General features: G+C 37.5%; 2 protein-coding genes across 3 annotated transcripts in view; both read left to right on the top strand.

The window, feature by feature from the left end:
- Window positions 1–8,078, top strand: part of CDC5 (cell division cycle 5) — a 29,284-nt gene extending 21,206 nt beyond the window's left edge. The window contains exons 3-4 of the mRNA XM_010248492.3: window positions 5,867–6,148; window positions 6,408–8,078. Coding sequence (XP_010246794.2) covers window positions 5,867–6,148; window positions 6,408–7,670 — 1,545 coding nt within the window. The 3' untranslated portion in view covers window positions 7,671–8,078. The remainder of the gene's footprint in view (window positions 1–5,866; window positions 6,149–6,407) is intronic.
- A 3,003-nt stretch (window positions 8,079–11,081) lies between these two features.
- On the top strand, window positions 11,082–20,471 carry LOC104589995 (low-specificity L-threonine aldolase 1-like). Of its 2 annotated transcripts, none has more exons than XM_010248493.3 (10): window positions 11,082–12,037; window positions 12,568–13,048; window positions 14,906–15,017; window positions 17,410–17,460; window positions 17,688–17,759; window positions 17,838–17,970; window positions 18,660–18,718; window positions 19,437–19,537; window positions 20,010–20,076; window positions 20,165–20,471. In XM_010248493.3, the coding sequence occupies exons 2-10, from the start codon at window positions 12,606–12,608 to the stop codon at window positions 20,201–20,203; spliced, it is 1,077 nt and encodes a 358-aa protein (XP_010246795.1). In that variant the 5' UTR covers window positions 11,082–12,037; window positions 12,568–12,605; the 3' UTR covers window positions 20,204–20,471. The 2 variants fall into 2 exon arrangements, with proteins under 2 accessions (XP_010246795.1, XP_088751098.1); XM_088894972.1 differs by having other exon boundaries at window positions 11,142–12,037; window positions 18,663–18,718.
- The last annotated feature ends 305 nt before the right edge of the window (window positions 20,472–20,776 follow it).

Here is a 20,776-nt window from a genome sequence, read left to right as displayed (position 1 = left end):
ATGGGTTTCTCCTAGGACATGCTTTGTAAATCTAAGGCCTTGTTTGGTGGTACTTCGTGCTTTGTACTTCCAATAGCAGTAAAGTACAAAGTACGTGGTATACTTTTGGATGGAAATTTTTCAAAAACATGTTTTTCAAAGTAAAAGTAAATGGTGGTGTTTGGATATACAACAAAATATTTTATACGTATGTATGCCATGTGACGTCTGAATGTAAGTCAATAATATGTGGATGCTACATGGCATCATATATGGGTACCACGTGGCATTTAAATGTAAGTCAATAATATGTGGATGCCACCTAACATCATATATGAATGGCACATGGCATTTGAAAGTAAGTCAATGACATTACATGCTATGTGGTAGCATAGATGGATGCCAATTGCCACATGACATATAATTGTCACAAATTAGGTTCAGATGGCATGTGGTGTCCATATGTGCCATGTCACAGCATATATGGATGCCACATGGCAACATAGATGGATGTCATGTGGTACCAGAAGGTAAGTCAACGATACTATGTCATGTGGCATGCCACATGTCATTGAATACATTAATGTGTCTATGCTTCCACGTGGCATTCATATATGCTACGTGTACAAGTATCACACGTATGGTTGATGCACACATTTTAGAAAGTATAAAATATGTCAAAGGGCCAAAAAGCACAAAGTATCAAAAGCTGGTTTTGTGCTTTCGTGTTTTTTGTACTTTTACTTTGTGTTTTTCAAAAGTAAAAAACACCCCAAACAAATGCATTCCGGTACTTTTCATACTTTTGGAAACTTTTAAAAGTACCACCAAACAAGGTGGGAAAATCATTGGGAAGGTTTGGTTTCCAGTGTTGCCTAGAGTCACTTTAGATCACCATCCCATTAGATTAGGAACAAAAATCTTTTTACATGGCCCTACTCCTTTCAAATCTTAAAACATGTGGTTGACGCATCCGGATTTTATTCGGAAAGTGAAGGAATGGTGGAAGGAGGAATTAAGGGGATTAAGGTGGGAAGGAATCAAATTCCATAAGAAATTGCAAAGATTAAGCACTAAAATAAAGGAGTGGAATAGGGATCATTTTGGAAGGTTAGAAGAAAGGAAACTGATTCTAATTCCCAGATTGAAGAGTTGGACAATGTGGAAAATGAGAGAAATCTCAGTGCGAAAGAGAGGGATTTAAGATGGAAATCAAAGAAAGAATTGGAAGAAGTCCTTAAGAGAGAGGAAATATCTTGGAGACAAAAGTCAAGACAAAAATGGATAAAGGGGATGAGAATACAAAATTCTTTCATGCAATTGCCAATGGAAGAAGGTGCAAAAACTGTGGCTAGGTTGGAAATCAATGGAGAGCTAATCTCAAATCAGGATGAAATTGCCGGAATCTTTGTGGACCACTTTAAATCCCTTTATAGGATATGTCGAGTTTAGAAGGATTGGAGTGGCCTTTACTAGATGAGGAGGTAGCAAATTGGCTGGGAAGAGATTTTGAGGAAGAAGAAATAAGAAAGGCAATGTTCACCATGAATAGGTCTAAAGCACCGGGCCCAGATGGATTCACAAAGGTTTTCTATCAGGATTGTTGGGAAGTGCAGAAAGATGATTTACTTAAAGTCTTTAAGGAATTCTCAAATACACATATTGTTAGCCTTGGAGTTAATGCAACTTTCTTGGCCTTTGATTCGAAAAAAAGGTGATGCTAGCCATCCAAAGGATTTCTGACCTATTAGTCTAGTGACTAGTGTTTACAAGATAATTGTTAAAGTCCTATCATTGAGGATCAAAGTAATTCTCCCTTCCCTCATTAGTCAATACAAGGAGCTTTTGTTCAAGGGAGACAAATAGTTGATCAAATTCTAATAGCCAATGAATGTGTAGAGGAGATGAAGAGATCTAGGAGGGAAGGTTTTGTGTGCAAATTGGACTTAGAAAAGGCCTATGACATGGTGGATTGGGGTTATTTGAAAGAAGTTTTGCATCAATGGGGGTTCAGGGAAAGATGGTGCAATTGGATGTTTGGGTGTGTACGATCTTGGCATTTTTCTATCCTAGTTAATGGTGTGGTAAAAGACTTCTTCCTAGCTTGCAGAGGGTTAAGGCAAGGTGATCCCTTCTCACCCTTCCTTTTTACTTTAGTGGCATATGTCTTCAGTAGACTCCTCTCTAAGGCAGGCAAAGAAGATGATTTTAGGGGTTGGAGAGTGGGTAGAGACAATGTTCCAATTACACATCTCCAGTTTGCAGATGGTATCATTATTTTTTGTGAAGGGGGAGGCATCAGGAAAGTCGAGAGATTGAAAAATCTAATCAAGAAGTTTGAAAAAGTGTCAAATATGAAAATCAATTTGGACAAGAGTTGCATAGCAGGGATTAATATGGAGGGGATGGTCCTACATAGGATAGCAAATTGCTTAGAATGTCATATCACCCCGTGGCCTTTGACCTACCTAGGGCTTCAACTAGGTGCAAACCCGAAGGGAAGTAGTTTTTGGAACCCAGTTATAGAAAGATGTAAAAAGAGATTAGCTGCTTGGAAGAGAAATTATATCTCTTTGGGAGGTACGACCACTCTGATTTGGCTAACCTACCCATCTACTTCCTCTCTGTCTTTAGGATTCCACCAAGAGAAGAAAAGAAATTAGAAAAAATTATGAGGGATTTCCTTTGGGAGCTGGGAGAGACTAGAAAGGACCACTTAATAAAATGGGAGATTGTGTGTAAAAGATAGGAAAAAGGTGGTTTAGGTCTAGCGAATATAAGGAAGAAGAATACAACTCTGTTAGGGAAATGGTTATGGAGATGGCCTCTTGAGAGAGAAAATTTGTGGGTTGAGGTTGTGGCAAGCATAAATGGTAGATTGGAGAATGGCTGGGACACTGTGTATCACGTAGATCTACTTTGGCAGCACCTTGAAAAGCAATTCGTAGCCTCCTCCCTCAGTTTCTCAGGTACATCAGGTATGATGTTGGTTCAGGGAATTTAATTCGGTTCTGGGAAGACACTTGGCTTGGTGATCGGCCTTTAAAGGAGGTGTTTCCTTCTTTGTATTCTATTTCTTTGTATAAAAGTATGGTCATTTCAAATTTTTTGGTTCTTCCTTCTTTGTCTTTGATTAGTCTTAATTGGGATCTCGGATTTCGAAGGGGTTTGAGGGATGAGGAAGCAACTTGTCTGTTAGAACTTCTCCTTCTTGATATTTTTCTTAGAGCTTTCTTGTCCAAATAGAAGAATTTGGTCCCCAAGCTCTAAAGGTTCCTTTTCTTGTCCTCCTTTTTTAAAGTTCTTTGTCAGTTCTCTTCCTCTCTGTCCTTTCCTTGGAAAGAAGTGTGGTTTCAGCTGATTCCCTCTAAAATTCAGGCCTTTTGTTCGGAAGTGGCTCTTGGGAAAATTAACACTGGCTTATTTGCAAAAGAAGAGGCCTTTTCTATGTATTTCCCCGAATTGGTGCACTCTATGCAAATCTGATGGTGAATCTTGTTACCATTTACTAATTTCCTATTCATTTCCTACAGATATATGGATTGGTTTTCTTCTTTGTTTGGGTGCAGGTGGAATATGGCAACAAAGATAAAAATGCTGTTTGACCCATCTACCTTTGTTTTACCAAAGAAGAGGGGAAAAGTAATGTGGAGGTACACTAGAGCAGCAGTGGTGTGGACATTGTGGGAAGAGAGAAATGCCAGAATCTTCCAAGAGAAAGAAATGAGCAAATGACAAATTATGGAGTGTCTAATGACTAGGGTTATACACTGGCTACAAACGCTGGAACTATTCAAAAATTTCACATTTGATGATATTTGGAAGAATTGGTCTTTAGTGGCTTCTAGCTGAGTGTAGAAGGTTAAAGCAAGGTTGGCTTGGACACCTCCCATTGAAGGATTTCTGAAACTAAACTTTGATGGGAGTTGTCAAGGCAACCCAGGCCCAACTGGAATAGGAGGGGTCATTAGAGACAAGGAAGGAAATTTAAGAGCACTCTTCTCAGGACCAGTGGGGAATGGAAACTTCTTAAAGGCAGAATTGTACGCAGCCCTACAAGGCGTACATATTGCAAGAGAGTTAGGATTGGAAAATTTGGTGATAGAAGGGGACTCCAAGGTGGTGGTGGGTTGGCTAAAAAACCCAGATACAGTGATTTGGGCTTGTAGAAATGAAATGAAGAAATTCAAATGGATAACTCAGCAGATGGATGTAACTATACAATGGGTGGGGAGGGAGGCAAATGCTTTTGCTGATTCTCTAGCTAAACTAGGAGTAACTAGGGGTCAGTTGTACTGGGTCCACTTGTAACTTTATGATGTTTCTGTATTAATGAGTGAGGCTGCACCTCGCGCCTCATATTGGGATGCTTGTGACGGACTATTTATCATTTGCTTCTAATGAAATCAATTGATTTTTTATCTATCAAAAAAAGTACCACCAAACAGGGTCTAAAATTTGATGGATGGAGACTAGGAAATCCAGGTCTGGTGGGCATTGGAGCGGTAATAAAAAATGAAGAAGGAAACATCATTGCTATATTCTCAGGACCTATAGGAGGTGGATACTCAAGCAAGGTGGAGACATGGGCATTCTTCATGGATAAGAAGTGCAAATTTTTGAATCTCAGTACTCTGATTGTTGGAGGGGGGATTCAAGAGTTGTAATTGAATGGTTAAGTGGAGCTATGGAGATTTCATGGAAGTAGAGATGTGCTGTTCAAGAGACAAAACATATTAGAGGATCTGAGAGCAATTGTAATCTGGATACTATGATCTGCAAATGTACTGTTAGATGAGTTGGGAAAACAAAGGGCTTATGCATTAGGGCCAAGTGATGTAAAAGATTCTATTTTCTGTATCCTGGAGGGATTTGGCCAAGGCTAACTAGTAATTACCTCTCTGGGGTATAAGACTGCTATTTTTACTCCTTTTTAGCAGCATTGATAAAATTCTGATCTCTAATCCTAAAAAGAATGAACTGCAACCAAAATTATGAAACCAACCCATCTCTCTCTCTCTCTCTATATGTATGTATGTATACATATAGAGAGAGAGAGAGAGATGGGGTGCTTCCCTATATCCATCTCTCTCTCTCTCTATATTGGGGGTGCTTCCCTAAACCTCCGAATGGACTTCTTTTGGCTTGCTTCAAGGTGCCTTAGGGAGGCAAAAGGTTTAACTTTTAGGGTTAGGAACGCAAGATGTTTAACTTCACGCTAGTTAAGCAATGCAACTAGGAGACAAATAACATGTTGAAGGTTTTACATGAATTGTTGAATGTTTGAAGCACTTTGGTACAATCTACATATGTTTGCTTTTGCCTTCGGTTTTCACTTGAATACGTTTTATATATACTTCAGGCCAATGAGTTTTTAAAACATTTAATTCCTTTAAAAACTATGTTTGCATTTTTTTTGTATTACAATTTTTCTTTATTTTTTTTCCAAAAAATTTCACTGCCACTAGAAGGTCGTTGCACTTTTCTTGTGCTTTGTGCTTTTTAAAAAAACTGATTTTGGTAAGGAACTTCCCAACTCCCAAGGTGACTTTCATACTTGTTTGCAAATGAATAATATCAACACCACGTGGTTTTCTTATACATTATGAACAATCCCCGGAAATATAAAAGAGATTGAGGTTTTGGTATTTGTGGGCTTTATTAGTTTTATGGTTAACATGACCAACTTTAGTAAGGACTTTTAACATGAAATTCTCAAGTTCCGCAGCTGATGTTTCTCCAAACTAATGTAATCTGGGAATTCCTTCATATCATATGAGATGCAATGGCACCATGGAAATCAATGTTTTTTTTTTTTTTGCTTATTATGCTTGGTGATTGCTCTCAGAAACCAGCTTATCTTAAAATGCCATTCTTCTCTTTGCAGGCTGATTCTATGATACAGGAAGAGGTTCAGTTTCTTCGAGTGGCAATGGGGCATGAGGATGAATCATTTGAGGAGTTTGTTGAAGCACATAGAACATGTCTAAAGGATCTCATGTATTTCCCTACTCGCAATGCTTATGGTCTCTCTAGCGTTGCTGGGAATATGGAGAAGCTTGCAGCCATGCAGAATGAATTTGAGAATGTGAAAAAGAGGATGGATGATGAAGCTAAGAAGGCACAACGCCTTGAGCAGAAGATAAAGCTTCTCACGCATGGATATCAGGTATGTTAAGGCTTTGAGATATAACAGCGTCGGAATTGATTTTGTGTTTATTACTGTTAATCTGTTATTGACATTCTGATTTTATAGCTATTAGTTGTATTTGACTTTGACATTCCAATACTAGTATGTTCATTTTTTTCTGATAGTGTTTTTCTGGTTATTTTAAAGCTCAAGTCTTAGATCATTTGCATTTCATTCCTGGATCTTACAAACATGAGATCTGGGGGTTAACTGTTGGAGTATTATTTTAAATGAGCAGATGCGTGCTGGGAAGCTTTGGTCACAAATTGAGGAAACCTACAACAAGATGGATACTGCTGGAACAGAACTTGAGTGCTTCCAAGCTTTGCAAAAACAGGAGCAGATGGCAGCATCACACAGGATCAACTGTCTTTTGCAGGAAGTGAATAAGCAGCAGGAGCTTGAACAAAATCTTCAAAGGCGCTATGGGAATTTAATAGCCGAGCAGGATAGAATTCAGAGGCTTGTGGATGAGTACAGACTGCAAGCACAAGTAGAGGAAGAACTTGCTGCAAAGAAACGAGCAGAGGAAGAAATTGCAGCGAGGAAATGTGCCGAGGAGGAAATTGCAGCGAGGAAATGTGCCGAGGAGGAAATTGCAGCAAAGCTTTGTGAAGAGGAAGAAATTGCAGCAAAGAAACGTGAGGAAGAAATTGCAGCGAAGCTTTGTGAAGAGGAAGAAGTTGCTGAAAAGAAACAAGCAGAGGAAGAAACTGGAGCCATCACTTATGAAGAAGCAGTGAAGAAATGTTCTCTCGAGTTAGAATTTGCCACCAATCAAACTGACATGCAAAGCACAGAATCTGTTGAACCTGTAGCCTCAGAACTTGGGGTTTCTGTACCAAATAATTTGCATGGTGAAGCTGCAACAGAGCAAATAGATGCTTCCCAACACGAAGAAACTCATACAAGCCCTGAGCACATGGATGTTGATGGGCAGCCAGGGTCAGCTACAACCGGGATTTCTGCTTCTGAGGGAGAACAGACAGCATCCGCAGGTCATGTGCCAAGTGATCCTCGCCAGTTCAGTGGGGATGGAAACAACCCAAGTGATGTTTTGGTCCAAGGTGATGGAGGTAAAGTTGCCACTGATAATGATGATTCCCATTCCATTTCAGTTGCAGATGGGATGGAGATGATGGTCGACTCTGGGAGCCATACTGCTGATGATGCGGGGAAGGGTCTTGATATTGTGAAGGATATTAATGATGTACCTTGTAATGGTCTGGAGAAAGTTCCCGTTGATGGGCCAACTTCCCTGGAAACTGGGAACAATCCAGATGATAATTTGAGCGAACCAGCCAACAGCTTCCAGCATGATGATGGGGATAACGAGCCGGTTTCGTGCATTGAAATTAATATGGATGGGAATGATGTGGAACCGGTTACAATTAGTGGTGCGGACAGTAAGGAGTCCGTGCCCACTCCGGATGGAGATGCTGAACCAGTGGCTAATATTAACGAGTCTGAAGGTGCAATTGCAAAGCCAGATGGGGAGTGATGAAGGAATGGCGAAACCTGTGTCAAACATTCTGATGACGTTCCTGCCTTTCCTGGGAATGGTGAAATCATCAAGCTGGATTGATTTGCATTATCTTTCGGAGGTCATAATGGTTTGTTGTCTGTCTGGTGGTTCCAGTAATTTTTCCATTTGGGTTTTGCAAAGGATATGTTACTTTTTTATGTGGGGAACTGGTATCTACTATCTACATAGCATGGTCTCTTGCTTTTAAAAGGCAACATCAGAGGAACAGAGGAATCTTAATATTTTTGTTTACCATGTATTTGTAACGTCATGATTCAAATGAGTTTGTGATAACTGCGACTCATCAGGAAAAGAATGTTTGGTGGGGAATTGGTTAATTTTCCATTTTATATGAACGAGATTTCATGTCAGTGGTCACCCAAACGGATGTTTTAAGTTAGGAATGTTTCACCTTGAATCCTGGTATCACGTTTAGAGGGTAAAAACTAAAAAAGATGTTTATAATTTATTTAGGCATCACAGAGACATGGGATGGTTGAAGTGGGAATTTTCCATCCCCCTGAAAGATGTTTACAAATCTGGCTGTGTTTGTGCAAATAGAAGAGTAGTTGCGTAAATAAAGTTAATCTTTCTTTGCATTCCAAAATCAAAACAAAACATGTCTTTTTATTTTTATTTTAAGGAGAACATTTCAGGTTATGCTTTCATTTTAGGTTAGAAACACGGTTGAGCTGAGAATTGAGTTGCAGTTGCGTGACGCAAATAGATTTGATTTTAATCTAATTTATTTAAGTCGGATTTGATTTGAATATTTATTTATTTTTGGTAAAAGAATAATTGGCCATAATCGGATCTTATTGGATTTTGAAAATGTGATTGGTTTATTAATTTAATCAAATTTCGATATTGCATCTCCAGAATTCGAGTAAGTATACGTATCGACTATGCACTATTGGACCCTAATGGAGGGGTAAGCGGATTAGCTGGAGACAAATACAAATACACCCGGCTGAACTACCTATCAAGGTTGAACACGTCAATGTTCAGTATAGTTGGGTCTCAGATGGACCCACAGTAAGCACTGGCGTTTTCAACTGTGATAGATAGTTCAGCCAGGTGTGTATGATTTTGTCTCGAGTTCATCTGGACTGACTGGAGAAAGGGGTTCTCTCTCTCTCTCTCTCTCGCTATATATATATATATATATATATAATTTCGTAGAATTATACAAAATTCATACAGGCTTAAGGGTCTGTTTGGTTTACTGTTAGAATCTGAATTGAAATATCCTCGAATCAAAATCAAAGTTGCCTATTCCCAATGCCTGCTTGGTTCAGACGAGAATCAAAATCCAATTTCAATTGTTGATAGAATGGTTCAATTGGATTCAACTGAATTATTTTATTTTATTTTAATTTGTTAATGCTTTATTATTTATTATTACTTTAGTAATATAATATTAAGACTTTATTAATACATTATTATTATTGTTGTTAGTAACTTAGTATTATTTTATTTGTACTTAATAATTATATTTTTATTATTTTAATAATATTTTATTATTTTAATATTACTATATTATTATTATCTTATTATTTATATTTTATAAATATTAGGATTTGGGAGTTTTATTGTTGAAAAATCTTTACTTATAAACTCTAGAATGGGAATCCCATTGGGGGGTAGGTGGGGTTTCGGCTTGGGAATCCCATTCTGCTAAGATTGGGAATTGGAGAATCTCATGAAACGGCTGGGAATAAAAGACATGTGTTCAACTCCTACTGACCACAGGCTGAGCTTTCAAGTTTAACTGTATTTAACAAGGAGAGATGTTTGACAAGATTTGAAAATTAATAATTAATGGCATTAACGGTGAATTAATGGGTTCAATTTGAAATTTGAAATCTAAATATCATAATTAATGGGAATTATGATGATAATAAATAGGGTAGAAAGTTGGTAAAATACAATTAATGACAGGATTTGAATTTCAAAAAAGAAAAGTGGTTTGTATCAGCTCGTATCGTATCGACTGATCCAAACCAATACAAAGGCCGATACAATCGATATTTCGTGGCACGAGGGGAACATTTGGCACCAAGATTCCTCCCGTATCGCGTAATGGGTGCTCAAGATACTGATACGGTCGTGCCGGTATTTAAAACCACGATATTGAATGGGAATTTGCTTTGGAGTTTGAACCCGAATATTCGCCAACGAACCAAATTCGGATCCCTTGATGTATGCGTTTCGATCGGATCGATATGTTTGCAGCCCTAAAATGGCAAATCAACCAAGCACTAGTAAGGCTGCAACTTGGGCCGGGTTGACCCGAACCCAACCCAAAAAAAATCGGGTTGGGTTGGGTCGGGTTGATGATCGGGTTAGTGTTAGGGTTGAAATTCTTAAACCTGACCTTAGTTCGGGTTAGATTAGGATTGACCCTTTGGGCAACCAAACCCAACCCCCTATAGTACTAGACTACTAGTCTACTAGTCTACAACTCTACTATATGTCATATATATAATTATATATAACATACATTGATTTATTTAGATGTATCATAGTTGTATAGCCCCGTCTCTTTAAGTTATTCATAGGTACTTGATTATTTGTTTTTTCCTTTTGTCTTATAATTTTTACGTGTGACCTATCTAATAGATTCAAATTATTTGCTTGATCATATGAGTTGTTATTAGTGATTTTATTTCCATAATTTTGTGTTTCATTATTGTTGATTTCATGAATTTATATTTGAGAAAAAATCTATCATAAGTCATAACTTATGATAAACAAATACTTATTTTTCTACTAGATTTTAAGGGATGGAAAGATTGGGTTGGGCCTAACCTGAGCCCAATTCAACTTGAACTTGACATCGGATTGGGTTAGGATTGAAGGAATTAATTAGGGTTAGGGTTAGGGTTGGGTTAGGGTTAGAGTTGAGGGTTTAGAACATAGGATCGGAGTAGGGTTGGCCTCAACCTGACCTAATTAGTGAACAATAGCTATTGTACTTACCGGGATGGGCAGTAATGAGTGATGATGGTTCACGAGTGAGCAATGAGCAGAGATCAAATCAGCCCCTACAAGATTACCCCCATAACGTCCCACAGCACATCCTCGCCGTGTATTGGAAAGATCCTTCGATGATGACATACCTGTGGGGGGCAATCTTGTGGGCTGATTTGAACTCGAATGAGCATGTCTGTGGGGGTGAATGTGGATCACGTTTACACTGTTGGGTTGAAAGGCTTTGCCAGATCAAATAAGCTCCCCACAGGATTACCCCTCCCCCAACGTTCGACAGCACATCCCCGCCGTATATTGGGAACATCTCCCGATGATATGAAATGGTGATGTCATCATCGGGAGATGTGGGGGCAATCTTGTGGGGAGGGGGGGTGGGGGCGCTGTTTGAACTCGTTCCTACTTCCTAGTTAGGCGGAGAATCAAAATAGAACTTGTCTTCCTCCATTTTAATATACCGGAGAATGAACTATAAATAGTCCGCCATTGAAGTTTCAGAGGAGCTGGATTCGATCCAACGGTTCGTATTAAAGCAGCCGAAAAGTCCGTCGCTGTTTTATCTTTCTTCCTCTTTCGAGGAACGGGGAAGGCGGGAATCCACCACTAGAGGTCTAGAGCTGGGAATTGTGTTTATTATTAGGAAAAGATCTGGATATGCATCGTGGAATCTGGGGGGTTAGACGGGTTACTTCAATCTAGTGGACGCATTGCCACTTGTTTGTAGTTATCGGAATGCACTCACTACAGCTACATGTGGTTGGGTTTTTCTTCTTGCGTTCTTGACTCGTTCTACTGGTGCGTGTCAGATAAATGCAAGTCGAGCCGTAGAGGTTGGAAATGTTAAGTTTCTGTATCATGGATTAAGTCGGACTTCGTGTATAAATAAGACCCAGTTCATGCTTTTTGTATCATGGATTAAGTCGGACTTCGTGTATAAATAAGACCCAGTTCATGCTTTTTGTCGAGTATTAACCATCTCTGCTTCTTTTGCTGGAATAACAAAAAGAGAAGATTGAGTGGAAACATTTCTTTTACCTTTTTTTTTATTGCGATTTCTGGTTTAAATTGGATTTTACTTGAAGATTCGATACTTCGTCTTCAGTCCGCTTCAAGGCGTCATTTTCAGAATCCAAAGATTCTCATGCATCTTTAGTAGCTATCTTGGTTTCGGCGTTCTGTTAAAGGTTTTATGGTTTCTGAATCTCTGTTCCATACTTCCATATAAGGAGCAGGACAACTGTGGTAGTGAAGGGCTGAAGGCTTTTTGCAGTTACTAATTGAGGTCGAGGTCGAGCAGCGTGGGTCTTGGTGTGCGGCAGAGAATCGTTGATTTCAGCGCACAGAACACAAAGGTAAGAAGATTGGTTGCAAGCCGTAAGCGGAATCATTTATTATTAATACAACATTTTTTATCTGATTTTTAATCATTAAACATAAGACAAGATTTCTTGTAGAACTACCGACTTATTTCACTTATCCTGTAAGCGATCTTAGCAGCCAGACTGAATAGTCCATTCTGATCGAAATGCCCTTCTACTTTGGCCACCTGATGAAATAGATGCATTCCAGAGTCAGTACTCAGTACCCACATAAATAGAGGGTAGAGGGGACATTTTGAATTTATATTTGATTTCAACGAGACTAGTTTGGTACTTTTCCACGTTTGAATTTTGATGATTCCACAGTAGAGCATCAACAGAAGGGCTGTTACTTCATAAAATTATTAGGATGCTCCAATATTTCTTTTTTATTGAATTCTCTGTCAGTATGAACTATGAACTATAAAATTATTAGGATGCTCCAACAGGAACTTATGTTTAGAGAAAATATATTATTATTAATTGTTATTTTTTGTCTCAGATTTTTTTTTTGGTCTTAACAGGGAGAAGGCAGAGCTCTTATTGTATATTTTCAGCAAAAATGGTGGTTAGAAAGGTGGACCTTCGATCTGACACAGTCACGAAACCAACTGAAGCAATGAGGGCCGCAATGGCAAATGCTGAAGTTGATGATGACGTATTGGGTGCAGATCCAACAGCTTGCCGCTTCGAAGCGGAAATAGCCAGGATCACGGGCAAGGAGGCAGCTCTATTTGTTCCTTCAGGCACTATGGGTAACCTTATAAGTGTCCTTGTCCACTGTGAGATTCGTGGAAGTGAAGTCATTCTTGGAGACATTTCCCATATTCATGTATACGAGAATGGAGGCATCTCGACCATTGGACATGTACATTCCAGGACTGTAAAGAATAATTCAGATGGAACAATGGATATTTCGCTGATTGAAGCTGCCATAAGAGATCCTAAGGGGGAGCTTTTCTACCCAACTACTAGGCTTATCTGCTTGGAGAACACACATGCAAAGTAAGAGCCTTGTTATATTTTATTACAGGAATTTAAGTTGTGGTGGATGTTTAGATAAGACCCACTTGGTCTTTTAATTATTATTATTTATTTTTTGTTAGGTAGTTTACAATTTTGTGGTGTATGTTGACTTGTTTGCTTTTTCACAGTAATGTTTGGTTTTAAAGGTGGGATATTCCTTGGACTTTCTTTATAGAATATTCTAGTTTTCATATGGCTGTGGGCAAAATTCTTTTAGTGGGGTTTTACCTGAGATCCATGTCAGCATCATGAACCTTTGGCCATCCATCATGATCTCCTTCAGTTACAAAAGGACAAAACATAAACCTGGCCACCTGGGTTCTTCTGTAAATACAGGGTTTGGTGGGGTACTATGTCTTGTTCTTTTGTGATTAAATTGTGATTCAGGATGCTACAATTTCTCTTCTACTATAAGGTTGCTTATATTGCAGTTTTTGCTTTATTGAACTAACTTATGTTTTATGAATGGCCTAGTTTTCCCGAAGAATGGGTTTAGATATACTGGAGTTTTATTCCTTTAAAATTCATAACCTTAAGGATGCGTTTGGTTGCCAAGAAAAATTTGCGGACTGTGTAGGAGATCAAACAGGACTTTTCTTGTTTCAAATGGCAGTTTTTTTTTCGTTATTTTTTAAGCAAAACTGTTTTGAATGTAAAAGGAATGAGTGCCTTGATTGAAATGGATGGATGGATCCATCCAAGCATCATACTGAAAATAAAGATTTCATCAATTTTCTTCTCTTTTCCTATTCTTTTTTTTTCTGATTTTTTTTCACTTTATTTTGTTTTCTTTAATCCTACTAACAACCAGATGGAGCCTAATACTTCTAGAAAGAAATTAATTCCAACTTTTGAGAATCGCCAGAGATTTGTTGTTGTACTCTCCAAATCTCTTTACCATGTTATTATTCAATTCAGCTGTGTTTGACCTCATCTGTCCCACATCTATAATTACAGTGGATAATAAGTTTGGCTCTTTTCAACCGTATGGGTTATTACTTCAGAAAGGAATGGAAATGGTTCACCTTAGACAAACTGATCAGGATATACAAGCCACACAAATGCATGGACCCCACTGATTTGAGGAATGGCAGAAAGCCTGAAACCAGTTTGCATTTCTGTCCCTGTATTTGAAAACAATCCAAGTTTCTCAGTGGTCTCTATTCGATGTTCCTGGTTTATTTGATATATGTCTACATAGCTTGAGGATCATTCGGCTGTTCCTCTGATGTATAGAATGAATAGTTAAAACGAAACTCCTTTTTGTATGGTCAATTCAATTCATAGTTGTTGTTCTAAACCTTAAAAAAATATCAAATGGTGTTATTCAAGTATTTCCTCCTCAAAGGATCCTGCCTCTTAACCACATACACTGCCTGGTTGGTGGTCAATTCAATTCATGGGATATCTTTTGAGTGTGACATATCTTTTGTCCATAGGCAGTGGAAGGGCGAAGGTTGTGGGTTCATACTGTTGATGGCCTTCAGGTTCATCAAACATTTCTTTTGACCACAAACTGCCATTCTTTCTATGTTTCGTAGTGGAGGAGGCTTCATTTATACATGCAGGTTTAAAGGTTCTTCAGCATTAATCATTGTTTTGTTCATGGTGGAGTAATAGTGGAGGACATGTAGAACTATCTAGCTTTACTGACTCTGATATTTGGGCTTTGCTATTGATTTAACTTTCTTAAAGGTTAGTGCATGTCATCTCAATAAATTGATATCCAACTCATTATGATTACAAACCATAATAGATTTTGTTTGTTACAATTTATAAATTTCAACTGCTAGTTTCAAATTTCTTATTCAAAAAAGTGCTTTGTTATCAATGCAGTTCTGGTGGTAGATGCATTTCTGTTGAGTATACAGACAGAGTAGGAGAGTTGGCTAAAAAACATGGGTTGAAGCTCCACATTGATGGAGCACGAATTTTTAATGCATCAACTGTAAGTGACAATTTGTTGTATCTGAGTTATATAGTAGTAGGTCATAACTTTATTTGGCTGCGATTTGTGTGGTTTTATTTTTGATTTGTTTTATGCGAAATTAAATGTTGGTTCTTTTGAACCAATATATATGCACAAAAATTTAAATAAAATCCCTCAGTCATTCCACCCATATTATATGAGATCTACTAGTGTTAAATCTCCACAAATGCTATTTCCTCAGGTACTTGATTTAATCTCACATTATCATGATATGATCCTGTTTGGTATTTAAGTTTTGGAAGTTCTGTGGTGGTTCCTCCCTCAAACGATCCTTCAGTGGGCCTGCATTCTCTAAATTTATTATGTTTCCTCTTTTCCCTTTGTTGCCTGGATGTAATATCAAAGAATCATATGCAAGTTGAACTCTTCTGGAATCTATATCTTGCTGACTTTAGAGCATTTTCTTCTCTATAAACTATCATAGCTATACAGTTTGCAATCTTGAACTGAATATCCATTTTTTTTTGGTTTAAATCCTTCAGAACTCGTTCTACACCTTACTTGACTTGGCTCCTGGAAAAAAGGAAGAATACATTGAAATCACGACCTAGTTGCAAAATTATGGATTAGCAGGGGTTATTGCTTGGTGCAATGCTAAAATCTCGGGAATGAGAATATTGGTTCAAATTTGATTGGTCACTTTGTGCAAAAAATAGCTAAAGTTAGGTCCATATTCAGTCCACTTCTTTACCTAGCAAGTGACCTTAAGAGAGAGTTATTTTTGATAGACTTAAACATCTGAACAAAATTAAAATCCTGCCTGTTATTTGAAAATAAAAAAGAACAGAGAAATGATAAATCATATTTCCTTCTAAAACATCTACGTTCACCTCAGGCATCTTCTTGGAGTTATTCCTTTTAAAGTAAACTGATTATTGAATGTTTGGGGCCTTTTCTTGGAAAATGGGGAACTTTCTAAAATTAATCTTCTTCCTAGTTTCTGAAGTACTTGTTAAGAAAAGAGAAAAATGGTTTTTGGAACAAAGCTTATTGTGCCTTTAAGAGATCAGATGATTTGAGTTTAGAGTAGCTGATTGTTATATCATCTTGGGAGATTCTTTGAGGTTCTATTTCTAATATTCCTTGGACCTAGTGTGGTTTTTCAACACTCTTTCTATGTATAGTGTTTTTATTTCTCAAACATAAATCCCAATGCTCTTACAATGACAACCTCAACCAATAATCTGTACTTCCTTAATTAGAATGACAAGTGAAAACCTAAGAAGAATCTCAGTTGTCCTTCATCTCATCCATTTTCTGATCAGGTCACTACAACTCAAAATAATACTATTGCCTCCACTTTCTATTCCTCTAACTCATGTGTTATGCTCTTTATCCCTCCTCCCTTCTCATCAATTCTTATCACTGCACTATCGCTACCCTGAAAGCTCTATCACTATCCTTAAGCTTCTCAACCCTCAAATCATCCATTTCACTATTCTTCTCCACCCCTGAAGCTGCACCTTCTCTCTCTTCCATTTGAAAAGATCCATGATCTCTCATTTCCCACCTAGCTTCTTTATGTGCTTATTCCAAATTTCCAATTGCCATCTCTCTCTCTCTCTCAACTCCACATATACTTAAAATTTGCAAGTTCATCTGCACCAAAAAAAGAGAGGTATTTAAATACTCTACTTCTTTCATACATTAATCAGAAAAATTTGGATGTTATTTAATCAGAAAAAAAACTATGGAATGTAATCAGTTGGGGGGATTCTCCATGAATCTTATTTAAATACTTAATTGCAAATTCCCTAATCCTACAGCTGCAAAAAAAGTGGGAATTCAGATAAAGTAGATGCAGATAAATCTTTTATATTTTTTTGGATTGTAATTTTTTTATTGGAATTATTCTGCAGGGTCTTATTTTAGCTCATTTTATTCTTTTACTTGATTTTCTTTTCATAACTTTACTAACCCAAGAATGATGTGACTTAATGATCACTCTTGGTGGACGATGGGGATCTAACTCGGTTGAAGTTGGATCTCATCTCAGTCATAGTGCTGGGACTAGGGATATAACCCCATGCTGACAAATATATTATCATAAAGGACAGCTTGAAGGAAAGTTGATGCTGTTCTGCATGTTCCCTTTATTAGTTTCTATATTTAACAACTAATGGTTGTGAAGGAAAGATGAGAAAGATCCATGAATGCATTCGTTTCATGATGGTTATATCCAAACTCCAAAGCTTCTGAGGAAATCACCCCAAAAAAGTTATATTGCTCTCAATTGATGGGCAAGGAATTCTAATTATTTTCCTTTAATGTTGCAGTACTGCTATGTGGTTTCACTTCAAATGCTTGTTGTTACTATTTCTACAGTTCTAACATTGATATTTGGTGCCAGGCCCTTGGAGTTCCTGTTAGTAGGCTTGTACAAGCTGCTGATTCAGTTTCGGTATAGTTCTCTTTAATTATTTTGCAATTTTACCTTTATTTCCCTTGTTTTTATTCTTCCCTTTTTAGTGAAATCTCTTCTACATTTACCTGATTGACATGCAAGGTGAACAATCTTGTGTGAACTCATAGAAGTCGCACCTTAATTTTGTTTAATGGTTCATTTTCCCCCACTATATTATAAAATGACTTGATCTCTGCATCTTTATCTCTTGATTGAACATGTAGGTCTGTCTGTCTAAAGGTTTGGGTGCGCCAATTGGATCTGTGATTGTAGGTTCAAAGAGCTTTATTGCCAAGGTATTGGTGAACTACGTGCAATAATAGCAGTGTCTTTCCTTTGTAGAAATGGATACCCATGCTACAACTCCTTTTCAGGCTAAGAGGCTCAGGAAAACCCTTGGTGGTGGAATGAGGCAAATAGGCATCCTGTGTGCTGCTGCATATGTTGCATTGCATGAGAATGTTGGTAAGCTTGAGGGTGATCACAAGAAAGCAAAAGTTTTAGCAGGTATTTTTTATATTTTAACATGAGAATGTTGGTAAACTTGGTTGCATTTTCTAGTGTTGTGGAGATAGGTTCTCAGTTGTGTATAATGTGATTTAAGACCCTGGCACCAAGGTTATTCAAATTTCTTATATGTCTGGGTCAGACTTCTACTCATTCAGAGACAAGCTAATATATTGATCTAGACAAATCCCAGTTGTTCATGTCTGTTTCCATCTGTTAATTAATATAAATTTGCTTAATTCCATGTATCATATTATCTGAGTTCTTTCTATACTGTATAATGAAATAAAAGACATAAAAATCGATTTGGTGTATGAAATAAACAGTAAAGTTGTGACCTTTGGGTTCTTGAGGCTAGTGCTACTTATGTGTTTATGTGTCTGACATTCTCACATGGGTTAAGATTAATAGCAATGTTTGCCATACATTTGCATTGGGTATGAGTGCATCATACATCACAGATCAGGAACATTGTGTATGGACTGACACAATGTTCAAGATATATGGTGTATGGACTTGTATCTGGTACAAGAAAACTTTTGGATTGTCTTTGAGAAATACCGATGAATTTTTGGATTGTCTTTGAGAAAGGGTGCCACTTGAACCCCATACTGTGAGCATAGGCTATTTGTTATCTAAATTGGTCAATATTGTTCTCCAGTAAATGTAATTGACTTTATTTTCTGCAGAAGGACTGAATCAAATCAAGGAACTAAGAGTGGATGTATCTTCAGTAGAAACAAATATTGTGAGTATCACTAGTGCAACATTGGTCTTGCTTTTCAATTATACTTATGGTTGCTATGCTGGTAATTCTGCCTAGTCTAAGGCCCTTATCTAGTAGTTTTGTTCATTTCCTCAGAAGAAAATATGGAAGATTCAATTTTTTTCTAGTTCCAGTCCTCTATTTTTTTTAATGGTCAACAGAATGAATTTTCATTCAATATCAAAGAACCCATGTTGTCCAAGAATGGTCAGCAAGGGCATTACAAGACAGCTACAGCATAGCTGTTTCAGTCCTCAATTTTTACCCTGACCTAACAGTTAGAAACTGAAAATGGGGCTATGTCATTAAGTTTATTCAGAGGGCTTATATCTTTCAACCTGGATCTTTGAATTTTTCTAACTTTAGCATCTGCCATCAACATATAGTGGGTCTATTGGTATAATGTGATATGAATCATTACTAGACATGTTTAAAAAAGGCCATTACCAAATGTTGGTCCCAGCTATCTGGAGTCTTGGGAGGGGTGAACTGGATAACCTAACCTCTGACATTTTTTGTGCACAGTGGCTACTCGGTTCTCACACTCACAGACAAGTTGAAAACCTTGTATGAATTTTGAGAATGCTTTTATCCTTCACTGTGGACTGCATATTGCTTGTTTTGTTTGATCCCTTCTAGTGCTTTTAATATAATAAATAATTGAAAATAATAATGTTATTTTCATTTATTGCATGGCCAGATATTTTTTCATGTATTGGAGGGTTCTGAAGTCATTGTAGAAAAGCTCACACAATTTCTGGAAAAGCATGGTATACTTGTGATGCCAGTAAGCTCATCCGGGTGAGTTTTCGGTTCTGATTAGTGCATGTTGTCATGTTTTTGTTTCATACTTCTATGGCATAAACGTGATATGCTAATACATATAATTGAAACTTAATTGTTGGCTCTTTGCCCCTCTCCTTTGAACATGAGGACTGCTTACTACAAGACCCAAGCATTGTTTGAAAACTAGCACAAATCAGCTTCAGGCTGATGATAAACCTAACAACTAAATGAACAAAGCTGCCTGTTTTATATGTGATTAAGGCCCACAAACAGAGAAAGAACTGCTTGCTACCAAGTTTGCAGATGCAGACCAGGTGGTAGGAATAGACAAAGCTCCCATTGTCAGATGCCAACTTTTTACCTAATGAAACATGGGACCTCTGTTTTTGCTCAGACACTAAAATGTAGAATCCAGTAATCTACTGGCTTTGTTCTCAGATGCCAACTTTTTACCTAATGATGGGTTTTTTGCTTTTGACTGTATCAGAATCAGGCTTGTTCTCCACCACCAAATCTCTGAAAGTGATGTCCAATATACTTTGTCATGCATTCAGGTAATCAGTAGTTTTTGGTATTTGGTAGTCTATATTCTGTCTTTTAGTAGATTTGCAGAACTAAGATTTGGTTACATGAATATTGCAGCAAGCCGTTCGTCTCCATGTTGGAAGTGCTGGAAATTGAGACATACAAAGAATCATTTCCTTTCTGTGGTCAGAAAGATGTTTGTAGGCACACAAGCAGTTGAAGCATATGTGCTAATTCAGTCTCAGCCATATTAAACTACTGTACTTTCTAGCCTTTATTTCTACTTTCTTCTTGTTGTACTTGCCTACCAGAAACTCATCAAAAAGAAAAAAAAAAAGGAAGAATCCTATCAAAAGCATTTCTTCTTTCTATTTCCATTTACCCATTCAAATAATATTTATTTACTCTTCCATGTTCCATCTCACTAATGATTTTCATGGCTTTTATGTCATCTCTGCCCCCACCACCACCACCTCTACGGTGATTATCAAACCTCACTGTTTTTCACTTTCATTCTATCTTAGAATCATTTCTTTTCTAAAAGTACCAGATCCCAAATGCACTGAAGGCTTAATATTCAGTTTTCAATGAATTGGACAAGGCCATGTGAACATGTTTGCATGCATGCAGACATACATGGATACACGTAATGATGGAAGTATATCACTGCACAAATAATTATTTGCTTGAATGCTAAACTATGCAAGATGCCAATAGGGATAGATGGGT

The sequence above is a fragment of the Nelumbo nucifera genome, chromosome 1, assembly GCF_055504915.1.
Source record: "Nelumbo nucifera cultivar China Antique chromosome 1, China Antique-T2T, whole genome shotgun sequence".
NCBI lineage: Eukaryota > Viridiplantae > Streptophyta > Magnoliopsida > Proteales > Nelumbonaceae > Nelumbo > Nelumbo nucifera.
Note: the sequence above shows the minus strand (reverse complement) of the source record. Positions and strands in the feature narration are given on the sequence as shown.

Bases quoted from the DNA above. Each gene is read 5' to 3' on its own strand.
- LOC104589995 (XM_010248493.3), top strand. From the start codon at position 12,606: ATGGTGGTTAGAAAGGTGGACCTTCGATCTGACACAGTCACGAAACCA. The intron at 17,461-17,687 runs GTATAGTTCTCT...TTGAACATGTAG, and splicing joins AAGCTGCTGATTCAGTTTCG to GTCTGTCTGTCTAAAGGTTT. The intron at 17,971-18,659 runs GTATTTTTTATA...TATTTTCTGCAG, and splicing joins GAAAGCAAAAGTTTTAGCAG to AAGGACTGAATCAAATCAAG.